The sequence below is a fragment of the Trichechus manatus genome, unplaced genomic scaffold, assembly GCF_000243295.1.
Source record: "Trichechus manatus latirostris isolate Lorelei unplaced genomic scaffold, TriManLat1.0 scaffold00012, whole genome shotgun sequence".
NCBI lineage: Eukaryota > Metazoa > Chordata > Mammalia > Sirenia > Trichechidae > Trichechus > Trichechus manatus.
The window spans coordinates 3,687,306-3,697,548 of record NW_004443948.1 but is presented as its reverse complement, the minus strand read 5'-3'; the positions used below and the strand labels follow the sequence as shown (position 1 = coordinate 3,697,548).

General features: G+C 35.4%; 1 protein-coding gene across 2 annotated transcripts in view; it reads right to left on the bottom strand.

Moving 5' to 3' along the window:
* Positions 1-221: 221 nt before the first annotated feature.
* POU1F1 (POU class 1 homeobox 1) overlaps positions 222-10,243 on the bottom strand; it is a 16,822-nt gene continuing 6,800 nt past the window's right edge. Inside the window, exons 3-6 of one of the 2 annotated variants that reach the window (XM_004371335.2) lie at positions 5,329-5,553; positions 3,253-3,417; positions 2,433-2,493; positions 222-597 (exon numbers count right to left, since the gene is read on the bottom strand). In XM_004371335.2, the coding sequence (XP_004371392.1) occupies positions 387-597; positions 2,433-2,493; positions 3,253-3,417; positions 5,329-5,553 (662 nt within the window). In that variant the 3' untranslated portion in view covers positions 222-386. The remainder of the gene's footprint in view (positions 598-2,432; positions 2,494-3,252; positions 3,418-5,328; positions 5,554-10,243) is intronic. The other variant, XM_004371334.1, reaches the window with a different exon arrangement.

Genomic DNA, 10,243 nt, shown 5'->3' with positions numbered 1-10,243 from the left:
GAAGCTGTTAGAGTTGATGGTAAACGGGACAGTGGTCCTAGAACAGCCTCAGATGGGATAACCTGGAGGTGTGTGTGTGTGTGTGTGTGTGTGTGTGTGTGTGTGTGTGTGTGTGTGTGTAGAGGGGTGGAGAAAGAGAAACAAGAGAAACATTGTTTTATTCCTGTTAGTATCTTTGGTTTACCATGCATAATGTGGCTTCCGAGCAATTATTTTCAAGACTAATTCATCAAGATAACTTAAAGCAAAAGGGAAAGCTTCTGCAAAAGGCTATTGGTACAATACAATTTTTGAAGCCAATCTAACAGATTTCTATTTTTGTTGGGGGAAAGAGAGGAACGAATAATAGAAAAAAAAAAAAAAAGGCTATTACACAATAGGAAATCTTATCTGCACTCAAGGTGCTCCTTAGAAATAGTAAATAAACTCTGATTCAGACTTGTTTTCACCCGTTTCTCTCTCTGCCTTCGGTTGCAAAACCAAACTCTTACAACTTCTTTCTCAAGATTCAGTTCTTCAGCCATCCTCATGATCTCTTGAGAAGAAGGCTTATTCTGTTCTCCAAAGTGTCTCTCCAGAGCATCTTTAGCAGCAATACTGGGAGAAAGAGATGAAATTATGTTGTTTTTAGTGACTTACTATTATTATTTTTTTGGCAACTCAAAATTAAGTTAGATTGAATTCACTAAATATTAACATGAAAAGGAAGCTTAAAGACTGAAAACACTTGCAAAGCTTTTCAACAAAGACAAATGTACAACTTGTTAAATATTTAGAAGCTTGTCTTATGTAGGGTAAAGTTACAGGGGTCACAAGGGAGAATGAAGCAGGAAGCCCAGACTTTCTTTGATTATCTCACTTTGTGCCACAAGAGGGCACTGAGTTCCTAAAAAGGAAAGGAACACTTGGCAGGCATTTCTAAATGTTCAAAAACATCATTTAGATTGTTCACCATAAGTGAAATGTTTAATGGATGACTAACAAACCCAAACAAAACATACTGTTTTAGTACTTCCTATGTGCGTGGAGAAGCCTAGTGGTGCAGTGGTTAAGTGCTCAGCTATTAACCAAAACCTTGGTTCAAACTCACCAGCCACTCATTGGGAGAAAGATGTGGCAGTCTGCTTCCGTAAAGATTACAGCCTTGGAAATCCTACGGGGCTATTCTATCCTGCACTATGGGGTCTCCATGAGTTGGAATAGACAGGACCCCAATGCGGTTTTTTCTTTTTTTTGTTTTGGTTATGTGCATGGCGTCACCATGAGTCAGGGGCTGACGGGAAGGCAGCTTACAAGAACAAGGTGTACCTAATAGGAACTACTAAAAGATAACACTCTCTCTGGGTTGAAATGTAGAGTCATGTTGGACTTTAAACGACTGAAATACTTATAACTAGTTTTGTAAATTTTAATAATATTGATACTATACTGCCAGGGCAAGAATTTACATCTATATAAGGGCAGCAGCCAAGTCACCCTCTTAGAAGTGACTGCTCGGTTTCTGTCTTTATCCAACACTTGTGGCACAAAAGTGTTTTTGTATCAAACAACACATAGTTTTCCACTGAATGTTAAAAATTACTAGCTTTCCATCTAAGATGCATCAATTGGTCCCAACCACTTGGAGTAAAGGAGAACGAAGAACACCAAAGACACAAGGAAAGTATTAGCCCAAGAGACAGAATGGGCCATGTAAACCAGAGACTTCATCAGCCTGAGACCAAAAGAACTAGATGGTGCCCTGCTACCACCAATAAACGTCCTGACAGGGAACACAACAGAGGTCCCTGATGGAGCAGTAGAACGATGGGATGCAGAACTCAAATACTAGTAAGAAGATCAGACTTAATGGTCTGACTGAGACTGGAGGTGCCCCGGAAAGCATGGCCCCTGGACTCTCTATCACCCCAGAACTAAAATAATTTCTAAGGCCAACTCTTCAGACAGGGATTGGACTGGACTGTGGGAGATAAAGTGATGCTCGTGAAGTATGTGCTTCTTAGTCAAGTAGATACAAGAGACCAAAGGGGCAGCTTCTGTCCAGAGGTGAGATGGGAAGGCAGAGAGAGTTAGGAGCTGGTTGAATGTTCATGGGGAATCAGGGGCAGAGGGAAGGAGTGTGCTGTCGCAGAATGGGGTGAGCAGTTGGGGTCTCATAACAATGTATGTAAAAAAAAAAATTCTGTATGGGAGACTAACTGGAAATGTAAACTTCATTTAATTACAACAATTTAAAAAATTTTTTAAAAAATTACCAGCTTTCCATTCCTGTTATTTAATTATGCTTTTTTTGGCCAATCATGTTTCTTTAATTGATTTCATTCACCTTATATTTATATATTATGTTGCATCTATATGACACTCAATTGTTCATTCCAGTTGTAAAATGTCTTTCTTTTCCTCTGATAAGTTTTAATATTTCAAATGGCTACCTTATGGTTGTTCTGCGTTTCCTTTTCCTTTCATTTGCTCCCACTTTTTCATTGTATAATGCTGTAATGGGAAAAATATAGGTAATTATTTTTAAAAAGTAGGTATTTTTTAAAACTATGAAATTTAGGTTTCAAATTTTCTTTATACAACAATGAAAACTAAAATCACTTTAAATGCTTGTTTTAAGTGTTTGCAGTGTAGTTCATTTTATGTTACAAGTCTTAGAGAAAAAAATTAATGCAGAAATAAATACTCACTTTGCAAAGACAGTCATTTATAAATAATATTCCTATATTATTTTTGTTGGAGCACTAGCTCTAAATGTTCTTAAACCATTCCCTTTATTCAACCTTGACATTTAGTGTGAATAGAGAATTTCATCACAGTAAATTCTCATCCAGCAATTGCTCATGTTATTCATTTGGTAGGCTGATACGTGCAAAAGCTTTGCTTACACTAACATTAAGTTATATGTATGATTTATGTAGAGCTGCTTCCTACAGCACAGCATAGAGGCCAAACATCTGAATGTGTTAAAAAATAAAATATTTACCATTTCACGCCCATGGCACATAACTAGAAAGCTCTCCTTACATATCTCATTCTCTCACTATTTCTCTTCTCAGTAAATTTATTTTTACATTTGTATTGGCTATCTTTTCTTTTTTAAAAAAAGTAAGACATAATAAGATGTTTCTTTATACCCACAAATAAGTAAATAAACTTCCAACCTGTTGCTTTAGTATTAATCCTACCAGTTGAAGCCGTTACTTTCAGATGATTAAAATAGCAAAGACTTCAGAAACATAGCTTTAGTACCTCCTACTTGCTCGGCTTCCTCTAACCATTTGGATAATATTGCTTTTAGTTTGCATGCATTTTTGAAGCTGAGCTGCAGGTTTTCAAATCGGCAGATAGTTGTTTGACTGAATTCAGAGCCGTGCACAGCTGCCAGGGCTTCCCCAACGTTTGTCTGGGTGTATCCTGTGAAAGGATGATAAAAACAGTTACTTCAACAAGTATTCATCCATGTGGGTCGATTATCACTCAATTTGTGTGTCTTTCTTTGTGAGTTATTAAATATTGTTTTATACATAGATCTTTGGTGGCAATTTAAAATTGTTTAGTAAAATCCAACGTAGGCTTTTTGTCCAGCACTTCAAAAATAAATTCCTCTTAGTTCATAAATTACTTTTTCTAGAAGCCAAAAGTCTTCACATCGGAGTATCTGTCACTGATAACATTTAGCCAAATTTGATATGCGTGTCATAACCACTTTCTAAGACACTTAAAAACTTTTGTTCTTTTTATGATTAATATTAAATAACTGATATCTGCTAAGGAATCTATAATATATTTAATATAATGCACAAAATATATGGTGATATATCATAAAATATTTCAATCTCAACTTTAAGAGGGAAAATTTTAATTGTATTGTTGAAGGGTACCAAATAAAACTAAGAATCATGCTTGCTTTCCCTAAAAATATGTCTAGGGAGATGTTTATTACAAGGCTATAATCACACAATAGTTTATGTACACTTCTGAGCACAGTTATTACATATGTCGGTAATGTGTCTATCTCCAGGCAAAAGCGTCTCATTGATTGTCCCATTTTCTGGAATACAAGTTGATGTAAATCATCAACACCTAATTTGAAACATTCACAGCAATAAAATAACACCCTGAAAATGAATGTTATAAAGATGCCCACTGCTTTGTTTATTACATATAGTAATCACATATTGTTTCAAGGCCTAAGGCTATAAAGCTATATTTATAAAATGATTACATATGATGCCCATCAATGAATGTCATTATGAAGTTACCTATGGTCTATTTCATTAGTGCAGAGGTTTGAACTATCATTTTCAATCTATTTTTTAAAAATTCACTCTACTTCATGAATTTTAACCAAGGTTAATTGTTATGTTACATGAAAAACACTTTTAAACAAAAAATGAGAAAAGGCCATGGACAGTTCACAGAAATGGAAATACAAATGACCGTCAAACACATGACAGAACACTCTTCACTCATAATCAGAGAAATTTAAAATGAAACTAGAGTGAGGCACCACTTTAATCTATCGAATCTGTTTAATATATTGTGTTCCTTCAACACCTATTTACTTACTCGATGTGCCAATCACTGTTCTAAGGGCAGGAATTACACCATTAAAGAAAAAAGTGAACAGAAACAAACAATTAAGCAAGCAAGCCAGCAAACAAAAGACCTCCTCTCTTAGTGGAGCTTACATTCCGAGGAAAGGCTAAAGAGACATTCATGAACTAATGCTGGTAGTAAAATTTGATACAATTTCTGTAGAGAACAATTTGACAACATATATCACAGTTACCAATACATATACTCTTTAGCTAAGCAATTCCGCTTCGAACGCTTTTCCTCTGCATATATTGATGTGGGTGCAAATGAAACTTCTAAGGTTAATCATTGTGGCATTATTTTTAACAGAAAAAGATTGAAAACAATCTGAATTCCATCAGTAGGGAGCTGGTTAAATAAATTGTGGTACATCCATAAAATAGACTGTGACAGACCTTCACAGGATATCTCTGGAAGGATACACAAAAAAATTACAGCATTAGTAAAAAGGAAAGATAAGCAGAAGGGAGATATTTCACAGTCTAGCCTTTTATACTTTTGAACCATATGAATGTAATGTGCAATTAATCTAAAAATCAATATTTCTGGCTGTTAAGAATTCACAAGGAAATGAAAGTTTTTGTAATCTGACTAACTTAATTCCACAGTAGAGATGTAGAATGAGAACTGTCCTGGATTTTTGAGCAGAGTATAAGAAATTTAACAGTAATAGAGTACGGTTTGCAGACCAAGTTATTTGCCCCATTGCCCTTAATAAGCACCTACCTAACTTAATTCTTCTCACTTTAAATTCATTGGCAAACTTTTCAAGTTCTCGGATTTCTGGAGAATCCATGTCTACTGGCTCTTCAACCAATTTACTTTTCCTTCTGAGTTCCTGCTTGAAATCAGTGGCTGTGGGGTCCTCTGCCAGGAGAGGCTGGTGCATGGGAGGAAATCCATGACTCAAGGTGTGATCAGGAAACTTATACAGGCAAGGGGTTAGGCTACCTATAAATAAACCAAGAAAGGAAAGGAGAGAGTCATATGTAATTATCCCTCATTTTATTCAAGAAGCAAGGGCCCTGCTCGTTAGAGCCCATTATTCTGCTACCAAACCAAAAAGAACCAAATCCGTTGACGTCAAGTCAATTCCAACTCATAGTGACCCTATAGGACAGGGGAGAATTGCCCCCATAGGGCTTCTAAGGCTGTGCTTTTTGTGGAAGCAGACTGCTATAGCTTTCTCCTTGGAGTAGCTGGTGGGTTCAAACCATCGACCTTTTGGTTAGCAGCCGAGGTCTTAACCACTGCACCACCAGGACTCCTTATTCTGCTACAGAAGCTCTCAATTCTACAGGTTCCCTTACATCCAGTCCTCGGAGGTAGGAGCCAGAGCAGCTTAGTATAAATGCGATTATTTATTTTCCACCTTCTTTGGAGCAGCATAAACAAGGAAAATGCAAAGAAAATAAGCAAGAAATTGCAAATACATTAAAATATATGTAATTAATTTCTCTCAAAAGTATAAGTTTTCCACCCAGAGTGTATGTATTCATCACTGTTCTTAATTCATTAAACACATAATCTGTGATATCTGTTATAATCAAAGAGCTGGGCTAAGTGCTGTGCCAGAAAATTTTGTGTTTAAGTAATTGTACAACATTTAAACGCTCCATTGTTTTATCAGTACATACTTCATTTTAATGGGAAATAATCATGATTTTTTTTAATTTAACAAAAGCAAGTAAAAGGGAATTATGAGGACATAAAATACATTTATATTGTTAAATAGATTTGAAGGAGACCTGGTGGTGCAGTGGTTAAGCGCTGGGCTACTAACCAAAAGGTTGGTGGTTTGAACTTACCCAGTGGCTCCACAGGAGAAAGACCTGGTGATCTGCTTCCATAAAGATTACAGCCAAGAAAACTCTATGGGGCAATTCTACTCTGACACATGGGAACACTGAGTCAGAATTGACTTGATGGCACCTAACAACAACAAATATATTTGAAGATTGAATAGATATTAACAAAAGTGTGACTTTAAAAGTTCCTTTAGAAAGTTTCCAACAGTATTTCTGGAAAAGTATAAAATACAATGGAATCACTTCTTGATTATGATTTAAGGAGAAGCAAAAAAAAAAACAGCCCATAAGGAAGGGAAGGGTGAAATTCAAAATATGATAGGCAATCCACCCATGGAGCCCTGGTGGTGCAGTGCTTAAGAGCTATAGTGAGCAACAGCTGCTACCCAGATGGTCAGCAGTTTGAATCTACCAGCCGCTCTTTAGAAACCCTGTGGGGGCTGTTCTACCCTGTCCTATAGGGTCACTATAAGTTAGAATCTACTCCACGATAATGGGTTTTGTTTGGTTTAATCCACCTGTAAATATAAAACATTGACTCTATCAAGTGGGTTAAATAATGAACACAATGAAAGTAAAACAAAACAAGACAACAACAAAAAAAACAGTGCTTCCAGATTTTATTCTTCATTAGGAAAGTCTCATTTGGGGAATATGGGTGAGATGATGGCACATAAGCCAAATTTCAACACATTTTATTTATGTTTTTTTCATCAGTATATTATGGTTTCTGCTGGTAGAGATTTCACTTCAATTTATATTTAATAACACACTGTATAACCAAGACATTTTGACATAAACAAAATATTGAGTAATTAATCATTTTGCTTATGAGGATGAATAAATATTTAAAATAAAAATAAATTACTACCAAAACTCAAAGCCATTGCCAGTGAGCGGATTGTGACTCATAGTGACCCTATAGAGAATATATATAATAACTATTCTTAGCAACTTACTCAAAAATACATGATGGCTATAGTCTCTCCATAAATACTTTCATAAATCAAATATGTGAGTAATAATGTATTTTGCCAGAATATATATCTTACATTAATATGTAAATATGTAATGAGCAAAGAATAGTGGAAGTCAGCAGACTGTTGAGTTATATTCTTCGTATGAGAACGCGTAATTAAAAAGTGCACCCCTAGCCAGTGACTATATCATTTTTCTGAAGCAAAGTAAATATGAAAGTAAGAGGTGAAACAAAATAGGATAAAATAAATTTGGCTGCTTCACAAGTGGGAAAAGGATTTGAAGGAAACTCCTCTTGTCTTGCAGTATCGTGCTACTTTTATAAACCAAACTTAGCCAGTTGTACTTTTTAAAAAAATCAGTGAACTATCCACTTTGTGCTTTAGTGTGTGGTAGGTTGATCTGATCAGAGAGAAAAATGTAGAGCAGTTGTATTAATTCTGAAATTATTAGCTCGTTTTTGAAAATGTCTATTGCTTTGGAGGTCGTTTTTAGCTTTCTGTTTGTTGGAGTAAAAGAAAAGACATACATATAAAAGGAAAATAATCACATTTATTTTATCATCTACTTAATATGTATATTTCTTTGCTTGTACTTTCAGAGTTGGTTCTTACATATATGAAAAAATCACTTCTTTCATCGTTTAGAAATATCAGGTGTCACTTAATACACTTAATGATTAAATAACTTGCAGCGAGAAGAAAATAGGATTTGCATTTAGTAAATCATTAAATGTATTTTAAGACACAGTAGATAATTCATTTAACTCATTTAACCTATGTCATATTACCTTTGTCGTGCATAAGTCATTTGTTACTTTTTTTTACATAAATATACCATGTCTGAATTTGTTAGCAATCTTGATCATTATTTGCAATTTTTCTTCCCCATCAAAATCATGCAGTGCTACTACTACAAATCTTCTATCCAACACTTTGTGTTGAGTTCATTTCTCATTTGATATTTCCATTATCCTTACGTAAACAAATGAGATAGGAAAAATATGTTATTTTTCCCTACAATTTACAATTTCAGAAATTTAAGTAGGAAGAATTTAACTTTCCTCAGGTGTCACAGTGAATAAATTTTGCAGCTGAAAATTGCATTAAACCACATGAAAATAATTGCCTAGTTCATTTTCCAGGTTGTCTGCACTCAGGTAAATTAAATGACATTCCTTTAAAGGCTTTTCCTGCAATTGAAATGCATTTGGCTACATTAATCAAATATTTTAAGACAACAATATTGTAATTATTTATTAAAATATTAGATCTCTACCATCTTTATTTACAGAAAATTTTAAAGGTAGTTCACACCTTACAAATACACTGGAAAAATGGAGATTTAGAAAATCAATTTGAACAGAGTTAATCAAAAGTTCACAGGAAAGATCATGCTCAAAGGTTTGGCGTCCAGAACCAAAAGGAAAACATGATGTGTGATGCAAGTTTTCTTTTTCATTAAGTGAAAATATCCACAATTATCAGCAGGAACACAGTTTTCCTGGAACTAAACCAGAAATCCATCATGGAAGCGAAAAGCCAAGCCAAACAAACTGATCTGTATTTGGAGAAGGGTGGGGAATGATTGGGGCCCTGGTGGTGTAGCGGTTAAGAGCTTGGCTGCTAACCAAACGTGAGCAGTTGGAATTCACCTGTCACTGCTTGGAAACCCTATGGCACAGTTCTTCTACTCTGCCCTATAGAGTAGCTATGAGTCAGAATCGACTTGATGGCAACAGGTTTGGTTTTGGTTTTTTTGGGAAATGACTGGTAAGGTTGATATGGCAAGATGTTTTTCAAACCTTTTTAAAGCCTTGGTTATTAAAAAAAAAAAAAAAAAAAAGTAAGAAGATCAAAGAGTTGAAGAGTCACAAGCATTTTCCAAAACATTGCTAAAGTAAAAACCTATAGGGCCTTAGCAAGTACAAGCTTAAATATACTTGCAAGTGTTTGTACATTCTCTACAACACAAAATGTATCGGTGACATTGCAAATTCATACACCATAAACTTTCTGAATTGCTCTGTATGTATTTCTGTGCAGTGGAAATGGGAGAGGAAAAGAGGTAAATGTTTTAAAGCAGACAAACGGGAGGCAGAAGTGAAGCTTGCCTTGCAAACTGCTGACTCCATTTACATGGTAAGGGGCAAACTGCTATTCTGCAGCACCGGACCCTGAGAAATACTAGCTGACAACATCTCTCAGTTTGTGGACTTTGATGCCTTAAAAGAATAAACAGAGGAAGCAGAGGGTCAGAGGAAAATACACCACCTTGCTGTAGACAGGCACAGGAACATGCATTTTAATATCTCCATTTCTTTTACTCTTTGTATGCACCATGATTTACAAGGTGAACATGAACTGTTATCTTTTCACCTTTGCGCATTGCTAAATCCTACCTCTGCAGAACAGGGTCTGCAGCCTGATTTTGTAAATGAAATTTTATTGGAGCACAGGCATGCACATTTGTTTTGTATATTGTCTGTTACTGCTTTCCTGCTATAATGGCAGAGTTGAGTATTTGCAACACACAGAGACTATAAAGCCTAAAATATTTACTCTGGTCCTTTATGGAAAAAGGTTGTCAACTGCTGCTCTAGAAGAGAAAAAGCATCGTGTTACTGCTACTGGAAGACCTTTCAGGATTCAGAGGCAAAAGATCTCCAGAATTATTCCTTCCTTAGAATTGACACGATTTAGGGCAAATTAAAACAAAACCGAGCAAAAAAAAAAAAAAGAAGAAGAAGAATGAATGAATGAAGTAATAGACTCCAAACTAGACCATTTCTCCATATCAACTGTCAATATAACTTCTGCTGCCTTTTACATCAGCACAAGTGAGGAGGACATGTT